The 22,874-nt window shown below is 35.7% G+C and overlaps 1 protein-coding gene across 1 annotated transcript; it reads left to right on the top strand.

Annotated features, from left to right (window-relative positions):
• Window positions 1-1,729: 1,729 nt before the first annotated feature.
• LOC115453429 lies at window positions 1,730-17,985 on the top strand. The gene is made up of 7 exons (XM_037443360.1): window positions 1,730-2,037; window positions 3,861-3,968; window positions 5,637-5,752; window positions 9,055-9,117; window positions 14,413-14,527; window positions 16,090-16,220; window positions 16,836-17,985. Exons 1-7 carry the CDS (start codon window positions 1,964-1,966, stop codon window positions 17,420-17,422), a joined length of 1,194 nt encoding a protein of 397 aa, XP_037299257.1. The 5' UTR covers window positions 1,730-1,963; the 3' UTR covers window positions 17,423-17,985.
• The last annotated feature ends 4,889 nt before the right edge of the window (window positions 17,986-22,874 follow it).

Here is a 22,874-nt window from a genome sequence, read left to right as displayed (position 1 = left end):
GATGGATCCACAACGCGCACTCGAATAAGATAGAGCTACCAGGCATTAAAACACTTAATCATTCCCTATGGGAGCAAGTTCCTGAGATAAAATTAAGCCTATATTTTAAGTTAGATCACTAGCAATATATCGGAGTAAACTACATTAAATTTTATTCAATTGCTTTAGCGTGACGCGTGTACAAACATAGAGACAGATAAACACCTTAAAATGTTGTTCTTATGGTTTCTGTTCCTCTTATACTGTACAGACATCCGCCTGTTACAATTTCATTACATATGTATGGAAGTGAGAAGAGTTTCATATCGTTATAGTGGAAGTTATTACAGAACATGATCTATGTGTTTACTACATTTCATCCAATTCTGTTGAGCTGTTTCTGAGTTTACTTCTATCAAACGTCCAAATATTTTCACAAGTAAGTTTAAACATAAATTCATGCCGCTACATCTGCATCTATTTCAAAAATATGTCCGACTTATCTAAAAGTGTTTCAACTAAAACATCATGAAATGTTATTGATTACCCTTAGCTTATACCCTGATTGATATGAAATTTGTCATAAAGATCATTATTGAAATTAGTGGCCGTTAGTCATAATATTAGCATATATAAGATAGTATCGCTAATATAATTATGTTGGATTTAAAAAACCGCAATATTCGAACTACGATCTCCATGTGAAGCTATTGATTTTAGTTAGTTTTCATTCCGTTTTAAATCCTTTCCGCGCAGATATACCTGTGTCATTTCCTTGGCATATCCAAATATATTTACAAATCTTTGGTGACAGATTTGATTAAAATTGTCAAATATGACAAATAAGACAAATATAATATTTATTTATTTTTATTTATCGCAATGTTTATTTTTAAAAACGTTCTTCTAATAAAATTACCTTTGTCAGACATGTAAAAAGTTATTTTTTCTTTAACCGGAAATGACTCACAACTGCGCATATAATAGTAATTTATTTTAAAGCAAACAATATTAAAACAAAAGAAATATTGTACTTGTGTAACATTATTTACTACTATTATTCATAATGATTTTATTAAAAGGATAAAGAAGAAATAATCAGCCTTGAAAATTTATGGATGCCAGCATTACATAATCACTTCGTGACGCTATAGAGGTCCTTATTGTCTATAGTATTTAAAAAGAGCAGTATAGCAACACTAAATATCGATTATAAATATAATAAGTTTTTAGCGTCCACATACAGTAAGAGCGATTGAATATTAGTTACAAGAATGTTTGGATACAAGAGTCTAATTGTAAACAGAAATAGGGTATAATTTTTGATAATTATTACAACGAAAACTATAACATTTCTAAATATGCATGATACGCATTACATTATAAATTTTATGAAAATTATAATCAAATTTTTTGATACAACAAATACATCTAAAATCATATTTTATTTCTTTGTAATAGTGTAAGTTACAAGTTTGCAATTTTTGTAAAATATTTACTAAAAAAATATTGTACTTAATTATAAATTAATATCATTTCATAAAATTTCGTTTTTTAAACAGTAATAATGTTTTAAAACTTGATGGCTGGGTCACAGGTAAGTATTTATTGAATCTAGAATCTCAAAAATAATTTATATAAAATTATGATCTAATGAAAAATAATAATTAGGTTACATCGAATGATTTTTCCATATCGATATTAATATTGTTCAGACACAAACAATGTTGCCAACATCTTTACCGCGCAAATTACATCACCATGTCATGGCAGACATTTGACGGCGTTTGCTAAAATTTTCGACTTTTCGTGACATGTACGTCATTACGACATTTGATTGATAAATTTCCAAAGGACCCATCAAAAATAGTTTGTTTGAAAGTTAGTTTACGCGCTAAATGTATTTGTTTTAATAAATTCTATATCGTATTACAATGTGATAGTATTCTAGCCATATTTGGTGACGCCGTTGCGATTAACCAAAATGAGCGATCAAAAGTGCGTGGTTGAAGGCTGCAATTTGGAATATGATGTGGTCTGCAGCTTTTCGTTCTATAAGTGAGTATTTTTGGTGTTTTATTTCGTTATTACGCCCTTTTTGTATAAGTGGCGTAATGGTGGTCGAAATCTATGGATGTCGCCGCGTGACCCCAGCAAGGTTTGTGAAGTTTCATTCGTAAACACACTGTTTTTTATACAATCTTGCTGTATGTTTATATTTCTGTTTATATCCAGTATTATTGTTGTGTGCGTGTCATTTTCTTGTATAATGGTTATTTGTTTTTCATAATTAGGCCAAAATATACTAAAAATCTACTTAGTTGAGGAAAAAACGGGTGTAGAGGTAAATTCGTATTAGAAAATTATTTTTTTATTACTAACAAAATATCTCAAAAAATTCCATGATTATATTATATCTAATTTTATTCATTTATTTATTATTTCATTATAAATAAGGTCACCTTTCTAGTAACAATTGTATACATAAACATAATACTTGCCTATCTATACAAATTATCATAAAAATAATATAAAGTATTGTTAGTATTATGAAACTATAGGATGTAACAAGTATGTGTTACACAGTATACAGGGTGGTTAAACTCAACATAGTGGTATATGTAATAGAAATTGAAATTTTAAATTTTCTTGTTATTAACAAGGTGAAGAGTATTATCGAAATCACTTCATAATTGGCAAAGATAAAGAATGTCAAAACAAACCATTTTACTGAAAATGGTAAAAAAAAGTGATAAACTTTTATGATGTAATTCAACATTCATAAGATGTGCAAAGTAAGATCACCTCTCGGAAGGCCATCATTAAGTTCTCTCTCACTTGATCTGATGGGGACTTAAATTTGTGCAGGATATTGCAATATGCCCACCATCTATCATATCTTAGGACAGAACGCATATGATGAAAAGTTGTTGCCTTGGTTGCCCATCTTCAGAATAATATGTGTGATTTTTTTGTCTGGATTTTTTTTTGTAAATCATTAGCAGCCTTGAAAACCAGCATCTACGATCCTTCTGTTAGTATTTATGGGCTTTGGACCTGAATAAACAAATGACCTACTTATTATCTGCCCTACATTACATACAAATACATATACTGAAAATAGAATTACTTATACATTTTCAAATATCATAATTAACATAATATACTTTTACGACAGATGTGATTTTGGTTAAAATAAAAAAAATCTACAGCTTTTTTTTATTAGTACATGGTAAAGTGACCGCACATGATAATAATTGTTGTGAGGTCCAATAGAATGTCAACTGATGACAGATGATTACCCCTCGACAGTCGACACAATTATGCCGGCCTGTTGGAATCGGATTTACACCGGCTGAATCTGGTACATAATACACTTATGTATGCCACTATGGAGTTTTTTAATAATTTTATATAGTGGTCGCTATTCAGCGAGATATAAAATATCTGTAGTCATGTTGCCATACACATACAAAAAAAAATATAAAATAGATCTAAGCATTTATTAACAACACTAAGTTTTATACACATTTGAAAACAGAAAATTTTTCTCTGTTTTTTTTCCTAGTATAATTTATTCGAAAAAAAAATATCGCTCAAGTCATTGACCCTGCTAACTGTACATACAGAAAAAACTACTGAACTGATTTTGAAAAATAAACACGGTACCAATCTAGGAATATATTCTTTTGAATAAAAAAAGATTTTTCCATATCAGTTAATAAATGACTGAGATTTGAGGTAATAAAAATAAAAAATTACACATCCAATAGAAAAACTCCCCTTTTCAACAAAGTCGGTTAAAAAAGTATGTATAACTGAAAATTACATAAAAAATGTAGTATTATGATGAATAATAATTATTGTGTTTTTGTTCCCAGCGCCAACATATCCTCTGATAATGAAGGTAAAAGACAGGAGTGGATCGACGGGGCCATGCATGAGCAGAGCGAGTGCCTGTGGCGGCACGTCAGCTTGCAGCTATGCGGGTTAGTGTTTTTTATTATTTTTATTTTGAATTTTTATTGATTTGAATCAGGGATGTTATGGATATGGATACGGATATAAATAAAATTATATCGGTTTCGGATACGGCTACGGATATGTAATTATTTCGGATTATCCGGTAGTTTCGGATAGTTTCGGTTACGGATATTAGATTAAAGTAAAATAAAAATATTATGTAATACAGTAGGGCGACGATTACTAACTATCGTTCGTCGTCATCGTCGATTATTAATTATAATCGATGAACTAATTGGGGGACATGGGTGTTCGGAAAACCTCTGTGTTTTAATTTGAGATGAAGTTTCAGTGAAGTAGTGCCACCACCTCTCCGTGAAAAGTTTTTATCACACTTTTGACATTTTGCAAAACTACCTTCAACTTGTTCAAAAAATGTCCAAATTAAATTACTTTGGACGCATTTTGTCCTTATAAATCAATTTAGTACGTAACACAACACTTTTCCTTCATTTTACTAAATTAAGTACCTACCTATTCTTAAATTAAAAAAAAATACTATTTATGAATGAGGTTAAGTATGTTATGATTAAAAATAACAAACAAACTATACAAAATTCACGTAGCGTGCGAGCGGTGAAACAAAAATCTGTAGTTATATATTATCCATAACTTATCCGAAACTTTATTAACGGATAAGGTTACGGTTATGGATATATTTTTATTTCGGATATCCGATAGTTCCGGTTACGGAGCTCCATAACATCCCTGCATTGAATGACGAGACGAGTTTGTGGCGGTACAATCAATGCATGCACCGCCATCTCGTCATCACCGGAACTGCAAGATGATCGATGCGTTGACATAACTGTAGTGATAACACACAGCAATCACGATAGATGGCGACTGACGATCCTGGATTGCGATGGCAAAATTTGCGCGACGCGTAGAATATAGTGTGATGTGGCGGTACAATTAGTAAACTCACCGCCATCTCGTCAACAGCAATAGAACTACGAGAAGACCGATGCCGTATTGACACAATTGTAGTGATTTATCGCATATCAATCACGCAAGATGGCGATAAACGATCCTGAATTGCAATTGCAGAATTTGCACGACGCGCTGCATATATACCACCTCCGAATAGGAACCGTCGGAGGGGCCGCGGCCGGTCACAAACATCTGCCTGACTGGAGATCTTCCCCTTCCATAGAGGAATGTAACCATCTGTTCCTTTACAGCGGTGTCCACTATACGTCGCTAAAGTTGTCCGCCTGATTGTAAGCGATACGACCGCCCACAAACAGTAGAAACACCAACACCTTGGATTACAAAGTATTGTTTGATATTCCACTGCGCTCGCCATCCTGAGACATGAGATGTTAATTATTATGTCCAGTAGTTACACTGGCTACAATGTCCTTCTAACACAACAGTGACTACATACGACGACTAAATACTACATACTGCATGGTGAAATGGCGGACTCTCACATATGAGATCTACCACCAGTGTGCACACGATGGTAAATGGAGTGGGGTCCAATACAATGTCAATGGCCATGTTTTAACACCTTGTGTATTGTGGTCGCTATGGGGGCGGATATAAAATATATCTTTAGTACAATGCCGAGGGGGGGGGGTGGTAAGGTTTTGATCAGTAAAGCATCTAATATCGTTTGATGTCAACAGCTACCACTTCGAGCTGGACAACCAGGGCCTCTGGATCGACTCTCCAATGCTCCCTGAACTGCTCACAGTCCAGGAGAAGGCGCCTGTGGTGGTGCAAACACCGGCAGATAAGAAAAGTGAGTATACTCAGAATTATTACATTAAATCTAAAGATGGCGTGTACTAGGTTTTGGAAGTAGACTAGAGATGAAACGGATATCCGGCATCTTGTGGCGTAAACTATCCGCCCGGATACCGGATATCTAGCTCCTATTCGCGTATCCGGCCGACCGGATACTGGACTAAAAAAACGAATTATCTTTAGGTAATTAAATTGATTTTAGTTATTAAAATTAAACTTTTTTTCGGATTATATCGCGGTTTTAATGTTTTACTTTTCTCTTGACGTTTCGAAGACTTTGCAGCGTTCATGGTCACGGGGCGGACAAAGGTGTTGGTTATCAAAAAAAAAATATATATATATAAATTCCGAAATTTAGTTTAATTTTAATGTCTAACATTCGCGTAAACATAAGATATTATTGTTTTTAATTATTAATAAGTATAATAGTAAGTGATTGAAAAGGGTCACAAGTCGTGTTCGACTAGCAATCATTGTTGTCACGTCAGGCTGGACTTATAGCTCTTTAAAGCGTATGTATAAAACATCTAGCAGAATCATACTCAGTCAAACACTCTTCACCATGTTAGCGCCACCAACATGAATGAGGAAATGTATTTTAATGCAGCCGAATATCCGGCTACAAGGCTGGCCGAATATCCGCTATCTGGTATCCGGATAAACTGCTATCCGTTGCATCTCTAGACTAGACACATATTCCTCCTATTATAAACGCGTTACAAATACCTTTACTTCGAAAAGCGAGCTTCAAAACGTCGCTCCGAAACGAAGAAACGACGAACTTCGGATTTAACTTACTACCAAATTACTTCGTCAACGTTATTTAGCTTACATTAGTGGTAGGAACCATTTTCCGTATATAATTTTTTGGAGAAAGCAGTGGAACTATATCCTCGTAGATGATTTTAAAAAAGGATAGTATAAGTTCTTACAAATACCATGAAATATTGCGATGAACGGATCGGATCCGTCTTCGGATCCGTAACACTTCGTAGTAACAAAACGTGTGATCCCTCATCAGAAACTAATGATTTCGTTTCTCGAAGTAGACCTTCTGTTCCATGGAACAAGTATTTGAGCTTAGATACTTGATTACTTGAATAGGTTAGTGGTACTGAGTCAAGGTATTCTTTACTCTTACTAATATTTGTTGTAACACCAGCATTATTTTATTCATTTAAACTTTATATACAGTAGATGTATTCGGGTAGACTTAATGCCTGTAGCATTTTGTAACAGTCAAATTTTGGGTGATGCTGAGATGAGACAATGTGGGTGTAAGTATGTAAAACATAAATAAGACAATACACACATTCTACATAAATACAGATATACTGTAAAATATATACTTAATATAAAAATATAACAATTTCCAGAGACTTTTTCAGTCACGTAATTATATATTTTTAGTATATTATCCCGGGGGAAAATGGAGCCTTCATTTTAAGTTGGATCTCTAGCAATACATCGGTGACAACAGCATTTAATATATTTGATTATGTTTGATTTTGTGCATTTCTTAATATGTAACCGCAATTTGTACATAAAACAAATTCTGTGAAAACAGCATTAAAATTGGATAAGAAATGAGGCAGTAATTCATATTTCAAATATTGTTACGTGCAGTAGTGAGCGCGGAGTGGGGATATCGCTCCATCTCTTTCTTTCGCACGCATCCTAATGCCCGATGACGTCACAAGCAAGTATTTCGATCGTTTTAGAGAGATCAGGCGCAGGATCAACGACATGACATTAGTGCTTTAGGCACGCCAACTGCTGTGAGCTGCATCTGAGTAATATTTACGATAGAATAACCCAGTCACAATTATTTTGGCCCGGGATTCGAACCCAGAACCTCAGCGCGGTAGTCGTACTTGTACCGTGAACAATTCCAACTACGACACAGAGGCAGTCATGCTAACTGTACCTAGCATGTGGCGAACGGATATCTCTCGTCATTTCATTTATTTAAAAACAGAGCTAGAAGAAGGAAGAATAATTCTCACAGTAAGTAAAGGAGACATGTGCAGTGAGACAGTATATAATACAGGGCTGATAATATTATCATATAAAGAGTTTGGTCGTAATTTCACGATCATGTCGCTCTGTACGTCGGTATTCACGTGTATTCACTCTCTTTTTAAGATTTGATTTGATTCCCTGTATAGGAGACATATAATTGGAATGTAGGATGTGAAGGAGCCACCAACTATTCATATTAATATCGGAAGTTAAGGGTTGACTCCACAAGATAGTGGTCGTATTGACACAAGGGAATAGATAACCTAAAAGGTTTTATTGTGTTGCTGACTGGTTGATATATTGAATGATAGAGAAATGTCACTTGTAATTTCGACGAATGAAGTAAATAATTTAACAATTAACAATAAAATTGTATGGAAAATGTTCGCTATTTTTCAATATCAAAATCCCAGATGATAGTAAAAAAAATGTATGCTCATAACGCTCTGAAGTGCGATATCAGCTGAGACACTCAAGTTACAACCAGCATCTTAATGTCGCCGGTATTTGATAAACATGAACAACATCTCAAACGGTATCCTAAGTGGCAGTATAAGATGGATCAAGGCAGCTGAGTTTTGGTTTCTGCGCGACTCAACTGACAACAGACGCTTAATTAACGGCTCAAGCTACGTTTATTCAATAGTTCGACATCTTAATCTTTTTTATTGCTTTGAATGACGAGTTTAGCTTGCCGTTCGCCTGATGGTAAGTAATAGGACCGCTTATAAACAGTAGAAATACCAACACCTTGAATTACAAAATATTGTTTGGTATTCCACTGCGCTCGCCATCCTGAGACATGAGATGATAAGTCTTATGTCCAGTAGTTACACTGGCTATAATATCCTCCAAACCGGAACACAACAGTGACTACACTGTGCTGCTTGACAGAAATAGACATTGCGGTGGTACCTACCCAGGACTCTCACATATGAGAGACCTACCACCGGTAGGCCTACTTAAGATTCTACTCAAGTTAGATCGGTTTATCAGCCCTAGGTCCTCGCTCGTAATAGGCAAGTAAAATTGTTTTAAAAAACATATTAAGTCGACACCACCTTAATAGGGCAAGTAGATTCTTTATCAATGACATATTTAAAATCAAAACAAATAAAAAACAATAATACATAGTAACAACGTAATTCAATTTGGGCAGTAATAAAATATTATTTTAAAATTTATATTTGGGCAATCAATTTATAACCCGCGCAGACTCGAACCAATATGCTAAACTATTGAGGTTTGATTCTCACGTTGATTAAATAATTGCAGGGCGCGGCGCGGGCACAACATATCAGAGTCTTTACGAAAAGTTCATTGATGGAGGCCCAAAAGGTACCGTCCTTTAGTACCTTATTTATACATAAAAATATTTTAGGTCAATAATAAATAATTTAACATGTAGTTAGATTCCATTTCAGTAAAGACAAGTGAGTTATTTTGATTTAAACGTTACGTTGTTTATGGTAAATCGAATTGGAATCGATTATTAGAAAATCGATTTAATTCATTCGTATTTTATTTAGTTTGATGTGTAAATTATCGTATGCAGTTAGAATGCGTTTTAAATCGATGGGTAATCTAGATTCGTAAATTAATATTTATATCGTAATTTATTTATTATAAAAGTAATTCAGTATCATCGATATACCTAGTCTTGCCATAAATATTGTAATAAAGAAAAAAGAAAATTGTTAACTGCAAATAACATTTATTACTTTTACAGTGTGTCAGTTTAATACATAAATATAAAACAATTAAAAATATAAAAGCTTATTCGAAGTGGTCTCCATTGGCTGCAATACAGTCCTTTAAACGATGAGGCCAGTTATCAATAGAAGCACGCACTCTTTCCATGGGAAAATTCTTCACTGCCAATCGTATAGATTGTTTTAGGGACTCCAAATTATCATGGCGTTTAGAGCAAGCTGTACTCTCTAAAACTGACCACAAATCATAATCCAGCGGATTAAGATCGGGACTAGACGACGGCCAGTCTTCAGCTCTGATGAAGTCCGAAACGTTCGATTCCAACCAAGACTGCGTGGACCGAGCTTTATGACCCGGCGCCGAGTCTTGCTGGAAGGACCATACTTGGTTATTGAACATGGTGATGTTAAGGGGCTTAACTACCTTCTCAAGAATGGTATCTTGATACACTTGTGCCGATGTTTTGATACCTTTTCACAAAAATATGGCTCAGTCACTCCTTCATAGCTAACACCCCACCAAACCATCACTGAAGTCGGATAATGTCCACGTTGCACTCTGTCGACTAATTGGGAAGCTTCCTTAGAGCTTTGAGCATAAATACGGTCATTTTGTTTGTTAAAATGTTGCTCAATTGTAAAAATTTTCTCATCCGTAAACAAAATTTTTCTGTGACCTCCCTTTGCGTACCGCTTCAGTAGTTGTTTCGATTTTACCACCCTATTCTTCTTTAAATTATCAGTTAAGAAATGGCCAGTGCGTCTCTTATAGGCTGCAAGTCCTAAGTCATCTTTTAAAATACGCGACATGGTTCTAGGTGCTATCTTCATTTCCCGAGATAAAATCTTTTGCTTTCGGACAGGATTTCTTCGAATTCTTTCCCTTACTGCTTTGACCACCTTTTTCGTACGAACACTACGTGGACGGCCAGATCTTTTCTGTCACAAACAGAGGAGGTCTCATTGTACCTATTAATAGCCCGGTACACAAACATTTTACTAATACCAAGTGTATGGAGAGTTTTAAAATTGCATTTGGCTCCATACCTACTTTGTGTAATGCTATCACAGCGATTCGGTTCTCTTTATCACCCCACACCATTTTAATATCGCAAAATATTTTACAATGTATTGGCGCCAAAATGAGAAAACACAATGAACAATCGTATAAAAATGACAGATTCGTAAATTAATATTTATATCGTAATTTATTTATTATAAAAGTAATTCAGTATCATCGATATATATGTACTTCGTACTACTAGATTTGGCGTTCCGAACATTCACTGTGTTCAACTGAATTGAACTGATATCCATTCAAACTGACTTAGTATGGTCAATATTCATAGCTTGTGGTTGTGAATGGAGTGGCGCTCATGATATAACTGGAGACTAAGTGTGTAAACCTGGATTTGAATAAAAAATATTAGTAAAATTACTAAAATTATTTGTTGTTCAAGTGAATAAATAGGTTATAACAGTGACGTTTTGCCATTTTAGTTCAGATATTGAACAAATAGTTTATATGGACGTTCGTGTCTATAGAATATACGTCAATGATCAGTACAATTAGTAATTAAAGAATCCCTTTCTAGCCGAATTTTGGCCACGGCTGCCAATCTCAACGGAGATCACGCAGGAGCTATTATAGTGCACAAGTGTGTGCAATACACAAGCACTCTCTGTTCCTTCTCATAGTCCAGTGAGACGGCAATAACAATCTAAAGTAGCACGTATATTAAAAAATAACGGCAGATAGGGCAGGGCACATAGCTCGCAGAACTGATGGCCGATGGGGCAAGAAGGTTCTGGAGCCGGCCACGAACTGGCAAGCTCAACAGACGTCCACTCACTAGGACAGATGAGCTTATGAAAGTAGCAGGAGGTCGCTGGATGCGGGCTTACAATAGGTCGATCTGAAAATCTTTGGGGGAGGACCATGTTCAGCAGGACTTCTTGCGGCTTATGATGTTGAATTGCAGATAGTAGTAGACTCAAAGAATATGGAAATTAAATCGGAAATATTAACTTTCGCTTGCGAGTCTGGTTGCATAGATGATTATAAAGTTGACACCAAAACACATTAGTTGTCCCATAATGACCAGTATTTTACACATTCGCTCCACGAGGCAATTCTTGTGCGCTTGGTCGTCACGCCAAATGCACGCCCGTGCTTGGACCTTTGTCGCGGCCCTAGGCACACAGTTCAATGCGTATACCTCTTGGTTGTATTACACATTGAAGCCTATAAGTGACCGCGAACATTTCCTCACCTACTTCACTCCGTCCATCCTGTTATTTCCTCTTCACCCCCCCCCCCCCTATATTTCTCCTTTTCCTCTCTTCCTCCAGCGCGTTAAGCCGAGGATTCGGTAGTATACCGTTCGCATGTTTCCCCCGATGTTGATTGCGGGGTTTATATAGAAAAAAAAAAAATGTACTTGAATAACAAGACCATGTTTCTCGCCTGATGTGATACGACCGTCCATAAACAGTAATACCATACAGGACTTAGTGGTGAAGGGTCCATATAACCCGTTTCCTTCTTCCGTTTATGTAGAATCTATCATTAGAACGATTTGCAGACAGCATTCATGCATTAGTACCTATATGTTGTGTCGGAGTACCTTTCGGAAAATTTCACCATTGGCCACTAGGACTTTGTGTTACAACCTTCGCGGCACTCTACGTTCGTCATGTTGAGTGTTACTCACACACAACATTTAAGAGTAAGAGTAATAGAGTATTAAGTATTTTTGGGTGTTTGTTGACTGCCTCGGTGGCGTAGTTGTACTGCGCGGTATGTCAGCGCTCAAGATTCTGGGTTCGGATGCCGGGTCGGACAAAGTGGTATTTGGGTTTTTCTGCTCAGTATCAACAAACACACACACACGCACGCATTTATCTCTGAAAGGGTATGCAGAGGCGCAACCAGGGCGCGCACTCTTCGCCAAGTATGTGCCGTCCCATGATGTTATAGGGGGCGAGCCTATTGCCTTATCGGGCACAAATTCTAGACTCCGGGCGGATACTGAGCAGAAAAACCTGTAGCGGCATATAGGTTGCCGCCGTTGTAGAGGAACAGATGGTTGCGTTCCTCTATGGAAGGGGAAGGTTCCCAGTTAAGCAGATGTTTGTGACCGGCCGTAGCGTCTCCGACAGTTCCTATTCGGAGGTGGTGTATATGCTGCACGTCGCGCAAATTGTGCAAGTGTAATCCAGAATCGTTTATCGCCATCTTGCGTGATTGCTATGCGATAAATCACTATAGTTGTGTCAATACCACATAGGTCTTCTCGAAGTTTCGCCGATGTTGACGAGATGGCGGTATGAATACTAATTGTACCGCTACAAACCCAAATATTACTTTGCCCGACCCGGTTGCGAATCCAGGACCTCAGGGCGCCGTCGTACCGCGCATACAGTACAACTACGCCACCGAGGCAGTCACTCAAGTTATTACTTAGTTACTAATACTTGTTACTCAAGTCTCTTAAACTCCATTGATTCAGGCTACAATCTCTTAACGGGAATACAACATGCTTGCGTGGTGTCAGAAATAAACATTACGGTGATACTTACAGACGAATTACTAACACAATTGCAGATGTTAAGACGAGTATGTGGTTTCATTTAGTAATGTCTGTAGTTATAATCGACTTAATTTGAGTAATAATTAAATATTCTCATGTACCTTGACGTGAAGTGCAACTATATTCGGCTACGTGATGAATAAAACATTTCATTATTTAAAAAAAAATGTATTTTCAAAATGTCCCTGTATACATAACATAAATTTCAACTCAAGCGCCAGATTAATCGATGTAACTCACTTCAGTCAGCATCTTAAGATCGCACACTTAACAATACATCTAATGATATTGATTTCAACAGCATGCCGAACGATATTTGGGTAATACATTAAGAAGTTAAAGAAAGCAATCACCTAAATCAAACTACCCAGTTACAGGTACCAACAACTAACGGTTGTTAGTTATTAAACCGAATCAAGTAACAACAGTCGATTGAGTGACAGCTCAAGTGTTATCAAATGATTACTTCAAATCGCACTCAAAGTTGACATTGGTTTGATATACGGCTCTGATTCTACATAGTTTAGACACGATCAAATACTTTAGCAGTCTAGTTTGTTGAATATCCAAGTTCGATATCTAGACAAATATCTATACCTTTTCAGCAGTTCCTGAAAATTTCTTTTACTAGGTTTTTTCATACGGGCACTGCGGTCAACTAACCAGGAGGGACATTTGTCGCGGCCCTAAGCACACAGTTAAGTGTGTATACCTTACGGTTGCCATTGAGGCCTATAAGGGCTCGCAAACATTTCTTGATCTTCTCCACTTGTCACATCCTAAGAGTATTTCTTGTGTCGCGGCCCTAGGCACACAGTTCAGTGTGTACACCTCATGGTCGTCAATTCAAATTGAGTCCTATAAGGGCTCGCCAACATTCCCTGGCCCTCTCCCCTCCTCCCATCCTAAGAGGTTTCCTTATATTTCCCCCACACTTCCTTACCAACTTTCCTCCAGGACCCTGCAGTGGCTAAGCGGAGAATTCCAGTATCTTGTTCGCACGTTTCCCCCGGTGTTGTCTGCAGGGTCCGATACCTTTTACCTTTATTTAAAATTATCACGTTGACAAAAATGTAAAAAACAATCATTAATGATTCCATCTTCATTTATTTTTTGGGAATTATTGTTTTTTTTTACTGAAAAACTCATTATGTGATCCACTGTCGAGGGGTAATCATCTCTCGTCAGTCGACCTTCTATTGGACCCCACTCCTTATCATCAGGTGTAGGTCACTATGCCGTCCACATATAAAGAACCTTGCAATAATGAACCAGAGAAATGTAACCGCCAGCAAACTTTTACATATATAATTATGTCTTGTCAACAGTGGCCGAAGTGATTCGAATGGACCACAATTACAGCCAGGAACCTCCTGCCAAAGAGGCCCAGGACAATGTCTCCAGGCTCAACGTGAGACAGTTGGTGGACACTCTTGGATACTTGTGAGTAGTAATGTCTTAAATGGTTATAAGTTTGAAAAAAAATTTTTTTTTTAAAAAACATGTCGACGGTTGAAAGTCTAATTGACTTGAGCGACATTTTATTGGGACACCAAGTTTTATACATATTTAAAATCGTTTTTTTCTATAGTTTTTTTTGAAGTAGTTTAAATTTTTCGAAAAAAAAATGTCGCTTAAATCAATGGATATAAGTTTGAAAAAAAATATATATCGACGTAAGCGCCATTTTTTTGCGACACCAAGTTTGATACATACTTAATTTTTTTTTATACTAGGTTAAATTTTTTGAAAAAAAAAATGGCGCTTAAGAAAAAATGACCTTTAAGGTGGTAGCTCAAGGTCCATTTTCATACATTTTGTTTCGGCTTTAATCTGGGTAACTAAACAAGTATTGGCAAGTAAAGAATTTAAATTCACGTCTAGTTAGTGATTAGTTCTCGCAGTTGAGAAGAAAACGTAAAATAATTAATAATCATGGATATTTCGGCCTTTAAAATTTAATATGACGAAATTTTAAAGGCCGAAATATCCATGATTATTAATTATTTTTACGTTTTTCTTTCAACTGCGAGAACTAATCACTAACTAGACGTGAATTTAAATTATTTACTTGCCAATACTTGTTTAGTTACCCAGATTAAAGCCGAAACAAAATGTATGAAAATGGACCTTGAGCTACCACCTTAAATTAAACTAATTTTCCGGATTCTATCGCGGTTTTTTGTTTTTTATTTTTCTCCCGACGTTTCGAAGACTGCAGCCTTCATGGTCACGGGGGGGACTGAGGTGTTGTTCATCCGCAAAGTCAAAGTGACAATATCTACCTACATTTTACAATTATATAACTTTTTTTAAAAAAAAATATAGCTTTTGGTGGTCCGATCTACGCAAAAGCTAAAAAAAAAATTCGTAATAAAAAACAAAGCCCATCATGCATTTGTACCCGAAGGGGGTATGCAGAGGCGCAATGAGGACACCCACTTTTCGCTAACTGCGCTACGTCCCATGATGTGATAGGGGGCGAGCCTATCGCCATATCGAGCATAAAGACTCTGGGTTAATACTGAGCAGAAAAATATCACTGCCCGACCCGAGAATCGAACCCAGGACCTCAGAGCGCTGTCGTACAGCGCATGCAGTACAACTACGCCACCGAGACAGTCAATATTTCGTACAACGACTACGTACATTTATTATAAGAAACTAGTTGACCCCACAGACATCCTGTCTTAACTATGGATGCACGCGCGCATTCTGTCGATCGCTGACAGTTATTTCAAGCCACTGACAGTTATGTAACATTAATATTAAGTTTTCTTAATTTTTCTAATTTTCCGCGTAATTTTTTGAATTAATCTTTCATAAGATCCTTGCCCTGACAATAACAAACACAACAAAAAAAAATTAGTGAAATAGGTCCAGCCGTTCACGCGTGATGGCGTGACCAAGGGAAATAGGGATTCATTTATATATATATAGATACTCATTAGTAAGATAAGTAAGATTAATGTAACACCTTGTATAAGATCTAAATATTACTACAGATCGTTGAAGAACCTGCAACGCAAGCAGCTCTGGGTTGTTAAAGTGGAGACGGATAAAGCAGAGGCTTCTATCACTCAGTCGGAGCAGGTCATCACCAAAATGGCAGATCCGAAGCAGATGATAGAGGTAAGCATCATCGGTGTGCATCACTAAGTCTAATTGCCTGATTAATTCCATCATCATGATGACTATCATCATCAGCCCGTTGCAGTCCACTGCTGGGTATAGGCCTCTCCCAAGGTACCACAGAGCCTGGTCTGCTGTTTAATCTATACTATTATATAAAGCTAAAGAGCTTAGCAGTGGACAGTATACAGGGACATTTTCACGTTGCGTTAATAAATGAAACCACATAATCGTCTTCACCTTTGCTGACATCATCCATTAATAATGAATATTTTCACCAAAAATCCTGGTTTCACTTTCTGATTTTTTGATCATTTTGTAGTTTAATACGAATATGGCGTGCGTGAGTGTATTTCTGACTGAAAGTGCGATGTTGCAGCGATGAATTCTCTTAGAGTAGTAGTAGTGGCATTAGGGCGCGTCAAATTAAAATTACTTTTTATTAATATTTATTTTGTTCGAAATTTACACATTTTTTGTTTTACATCTACGGCTCAAGTAACTTGTTGTTAAGTTTTATCCAAGTAGATAAGCACGTGGTTTCATTTAGTAAGTTAAAATGACTATATAATACAGAGCTGCTATCATTATTAACACATGATATTTCTTCCCAGATCATCCCCCCAAACATCGACATCCGAGCAACCGGCCAACGAAGTCTTACAAATAATGGAAGACTCGACAATATCCGACAACTTCATCTACGAAATAGCCGAAGAACAAGAGATAACAATGGAAGAAGTAAAGGAGATCCCCGCAGCCGACAACAAAGAGTGGATAGTCAACATCCTGCCAGAGGAATCTAAGCCCAAATACGCCTACATAAAGCACTGCAATACCGGCAAAAAGAAACGACATTTCACCTCAGACATGAACGAGATCACTCTGCAAGGGGATTTTGAAAATTATTACATATTACCCGACGTGGATCCGTCAGTTGGTGTTGAGATAACGACGAGCTACGAGCCAGAAAACTATATAGTTGAAGAATACCAACATTTGGTGTTGGACGAGCGTCCGAAGAAGCGATCTAAAGATGATAAGAAGAAGCGAAAGCGATTATCGTCAGGTAGAGAACAGAAAAGCGATTCGCCTGATTGGGTGATCCAGAATTCGTATGATGATGACGATTTTGAGGATAAACGTGCCGCGTCCAGGGTGAGACGGAAAAATAAGAAATATTTAGGTTATGATTTTGTCACCTAATTTTGTGTTTTTTGGACTACCAAGATCTTTATGGTTTACTGTATTTTACAATGACTTTGTTTAAGGTCATTTTGATATTGAGTTGATAAATGGAATTATATACATGTCTTGAAAACATTGCAATAAGTTACTCAAGCCATAGATTTGAAATGTAAAAGTGTAAAAATAAAATGGCAATGAAAAGTAATTTTAATTTTACACGCTAATGCAACTACTCTAAGAGAATTCGTCGCAGCAACATCACACTTTCAGTCAGAAATACACTCATGCACCATATTTGTACTAAACTACAAAATTATTGAAAAATCTGAAAACTAAAACCAGGATTTTTGGTGAAAATATTCGTTATTAATGTATGATTTTTGGCACAATGTCAGCAAAGGTGAAGACGAGTATGTGGTTTCATTTAGTAACGCAATGTCAAAATGACCCTGTATATGTCTGTTTAGAGTATAACTGTTGCGAAATTCAACCGTAATATAATACTATTAAAATTCAAATTATTATTATAGGGTATTTGACTATGTTTTTGTGCGTTTTTTAATGTGTAACAGCAATTAGTATAAAAAAAAGTCCTGTGAAAACAGCATTAAAATTCGATTAGAAATGAGGCAGTAATTCATATTTAAAATGTTACGTGCAAGAGTGTGTGAAGTGGGGATATCGCTCCATCTTTCTTTCGCACGCTTCGTAATGCCCGCTGACGTCACATGCAAGTATTTTGTCTCTTTTCTGTTTTTTGACAGTTACCCCTACCTAATTTCAATGGCTTGTAACTTATATTTTTCATCAGATTTCAATGATTTCTGTTTTAGATTATACGACGTACATATTTTATCAAAGTTATAAAATGTCAAATACTCTATTACTTACGCCTTTGTAATAGTTAACAGACACTACTGTGGCTATTTCTTGGTAAATTAATGAGTAAAATATACATATTTATATGCGCGTGAGAAAAGCTCTTAGCCCGATAATAAAGTTTAAAATCGCATAAAATATCTATTTTATAGCAATGTTTTTAGCAATATTTATTGTTTCACAATAAATTATTGGATAACATCAATAAAAAAGGCTTTATATATAAAACAATGTAAAAATAAGAACCTTCTGTTTTTAAAATCGGTTAAAAATAATAATTAGAAACTTATTTTATTTATTTTAATCGTGTAATGTCATTATTAATATGAAAGATCTTGGTAGTTGGTAATTTCAATTATTGAAGGGATATCAAGTCATATATAGATATCAAATTATATGGTGTTATGGTATTTTTGTGAATTTTATTTGTAACACTAATGTGGGACGAAAACACCATTGGTTTGAGTGTATTTGTGCATCTGCCTACCCTTTCGGGGTTCAGGCTATATGTAAAGTTAGAAAATTTCGAGTAATTTCCTTGATATCCCATTTTCGCTATAAAAATAGCTTTTTTGTGGTAAATTTCTTGCTTTTTTATGGTCATTTTCGGGTTTCTAGCTCCTAATATATGAACCCGTCTACGATCAGAATATTAATAAAAAAATAATGTCTACCTTAAAAGGTATAATTTTTTTTCAACTATAAAATTCCAAAAAACGGAAAAAGTCTTAGCAATGCACTCATTAGCTGAAAAATTAGGAAAAAATTGTTTTTTTAATAAAAAAAAATAAGTTGAAAATCAAATATCGATAAAATATATCTGCAATATAATGTTTTTAGTTGTATTTTTTTTTTGTAAATTTTAAACCTTAGTTTATATGGATTAAAAGTTTATGTTAGCGCCAATCGGGTGAAGTTAGCCACGAGATTAGAAGCGGAAGTGGCTAAGTTCAAGCCGGAAGGTTGTTGACAACGGTGGGAGTCATAATTTTGAGGGCAGTCGGTGAAATTCTAGTTTTTAACAACCTTAACCATTATGGTACTCTGATTGTATTTTCAGGTGAATTATTCATAGGAAGTATTAAGAATTTATTTCCTAGATAATAATCAAAGGATGCAACAAAGATAAACGATATAGTTAGTTATAGAGCGGGCATTAGGACCAATTTGTGCTCCAAAAGTTATTACCAATTGGTAATAAGTCTTGTTTGAAATGTCCGTGTGACGTCACAGCGTCCTTAGATATTAATACAAAAATAATATATTTACAGAAAAACGTGCAAATAATATATGAAAAATGTGAAGTATTTTACATTGATGTTTTGCTATTACTGTAGATTGAGTAACCATCACATAAGCGCAAAATGTTTGTATGACAAGTACCCAATGTCCGCTCTATATAAACTTAGAATTTTTTGACCATGAATGATCATCTGTAGGATAAAAATGTTCATGCCAGTTTACAAATCTCGTATTTGGTATGCGTAAAAAAATATCCTCCTTATTAATAGACGTTTTTTATCTTGGACGGAGCATTGCTGTGATAAGTGTGAAGTCTGTTTCTCAGCTTTGTTAATCTGACAGCCAACTAGATTCAAGTTGTATCTCAATATTAGCCAATCACAACGGCCCTACGTCTACGCACTGCGAAGGCTGCCATGCCGTCAGCACTGAGAAACAGACTTGTTATCACAGCAATGCTCCGTCCTTAGATAAATAACGTCCATGAATAAGCTGGTAAGTGTTGAATATTTCAACGCCAAGAGGTTTAGGAAGTACTTTCTATATATTAACATTGTCAGAATCTTTGCTTACAGCGAAAACCGGCCTTGATGTAATCATTTTGCTGTTTAATACTAAAAGAGGATAGTCCTAGAATTTCACTGATCACTCCATAGTTTGTATCAGCGATTGACTTCTAAATACTACCGTAATGCCTTTGTTATGCTTAAATCAGTTTTAAAATGAATTAATAACCAATAGATGGCATTTCATCGAGTCGTTCGAAGGACCAAAATGGCGGACGTTGATTAGAGAACTCGAAGAGTTTTATATCGCGACTCCTAGCGGTGACTAGTCGACGTTAACCATTGCATTACTGTTACAATTATATATGTAAAAGTTTTTTAAACATCCATATATATAAATAATTTGACGCCTCAATGGCTCCTAAGTAAACGTATCTGGAAAAATTGCGACATTCACATTTTAGCGTTTCGTTATTAGATACTGTTTACTACCAAACCTATTTAATTCAAAAGTTAATAAACGAAAAACACTTCATTAACAATCATTTACTAACTTTTTTGTGTTTTGTTAGTAAACAGTAAATAATGAAACATTAAAAATGTGAAAAGCTATTTTTTCAGATATGATAGTTTACTTAGTAGCCATTGTCCTGTATTTATATACTGTTAGGAGGTTCAGTGCACCATAGAGTCGTCAATTTCATAGTTCTCTTTAGTTTTGTTTATCTGAAAGCCAAGTAAAGTCCTATATCAATAGTAGCCTGCGTCTACGCACTGCGACATGCCGAAAGCATACTTCGCATTGACGTATATTCTATAGATATGAACGTCCGTATAAGCTATCTGTTCAAAATCTGAACTAAAATGGCAACTAAAACGTCACTGTTGTAACCTATTTATTCACATGAACAAATAATTTTACTTATTTGACTAACATTTTTGTTCACATCACTTGGCGAAAAGTGGGTACTCTGGTTGCGCCTCTGCATACCTCTTCGGGGATAAATGCGTGATGTGTGCGCCTGGTAGAAGCCAGTATATGTGATGCGCCATCTATTGGTTATATTTTGCATATAAATGCGTTTGACTGTATTTTAATGTCCAAAAATTGTGTTTATGTTTACAATACATTGAAGTATGTTAAATTGTGTTTTATTTTATCCTAATCTATTATGATATTGAATTACACTGGTGGTAGGTCTCTCATATGTGAGAGTTCTGGGTAGTACCGCCGCTATGTCTATTTCTGTCAATCAGCAGTGTGTAGTCACTGTTGTGTTTCCGTTTGAAGGGTATTGTAGCCAGTGTAACTACTGGACATAAGACTTAACATCTCATGTCTCAGGATGGCGAGCGCTGAATACCAAACAATACTTTGTAATTCAAGGTGTTGATGTTTTTGTTTATGAATCGTATCGCTTACCCTCAGGCGAACGACAAGCTCGTCCCATCATTCAAAGCAATAAAAAAATACCTATTTCCCACGGAAGCAAAATCGTGATAAAACTTTATATATGTAATAAAATCCAAAGTATAGTCATCACTCTACGTTAACATTACCTGTCAATATTAGTACGTGGCGACGTCTGCGTTCAAGTCTTCTTTGTCGGTATCACTTCAGGTGTTCGTGACAAACTTTACAACACGCCACCACTCTTCTCTGATGGTATTCCTGGTACATTTATGTAGCGATTATGAGATATTTACTGCCGCTTTTATCGTTTAAGTCTGCTCTTAGTATATAATATAACCCAACCTATAACGTAGCATTCTCTTATGGCGTAGCATGGGTTGTTGCCGGCCGGAGCGCAGCCGATTCATCGTCATTTCAAAAAATTGGTTATACACGCACTTTCCCTAGGGCAATAGTCACTGGTATGCGACATATAACATACATAACTTGCTTTAACGGTGAAGGAAAATATCGTGAGGAAATTTGTATACCTGGATGTTTTCTATAGAAATTTTGAAGATATACAAGTCTGTCAAACTGCCCCAGTGGTGGATTAAGGCCTAACATCTCTAAGTAGAAGAGGCTCGTGCAGTAGGACAGTGTATAATACAGGGCTGATATTAATTATGATAGAAATTTAAGTCATTTTTTCAAAAATATATGTGTACTCCGTCGTCTATATCTCTATGCCTCTCTAGATGGAAACTTGTACTAGGCAGTATTGGGCTATGCGAGGTCTCTTGTATGCCACAGTTCAGTTTGTATTCACTGTACCATTATTGAGGGCAAAAAATCTCTGCTTCATTACAAGCTCCTTTATTATTACTTAGAAAAATAAGATTCAAAATTTTCATGTTTGTGTAAATTAGAAAGACGATTCCCGCTTTATTTATCTTTCGAATTATTGGATTTTTTTACCAAAAGAGATAAAATCATGTGATGTGTAGTATAATTCCATTTTTGCAAATACTTAACTTGGAGTTTTGTAAAAGTGAGCCAGCGACATGTTTATTTATCTTATCTACACTGCCGTGCTAAGCGCAAAAGCGGTATGTCAGGGAAATTTTATTTCGAGATAATCGAAGTTCTGTAAATATAGTTTTGTATATAAAACTGAGATAGAGAAACTATTTAAAGTATTTTTTTAACAAGTTCTAAACAAAATACCTTTATTTAGATAAGTTCATTGGATAGGTATTTCTTTAAGCTAAGTATCTGACGACAAAAAAATCAAGATTTAGATTTTTTTGAGATACCGCTTTTGAGCTTAGCACAGCAGTATAGGCAATAAAATATTTATTAAATAGTATAATAGAAAAAAAATCAACTACTTATTGATTAGCATAGTATCAACACATTGGTTCTGAACCTTCATAAATAAAAAACGCAC

This window comes from Manduca sexta, chromosome 1 (genome assembly GCF_014839805.1).
Source record: "Manduca sexta isolate Smith_Timp_Sample1 chromosome 1, JHU_Msex_v1.0, whole genome shotgun sequence".
Classification (NCBI taxonomy): Eukaryota; Metazoa; Arthropoda; class Insecta; order Lepidoptera; family Sphingidae; genus Manduca; species Manduca sexta.
The sequence above is the reverse complement of the archived record's forward strand: the minus strand, read 5'-3'. Positions and strand labels throughout refer to the sequence as shown.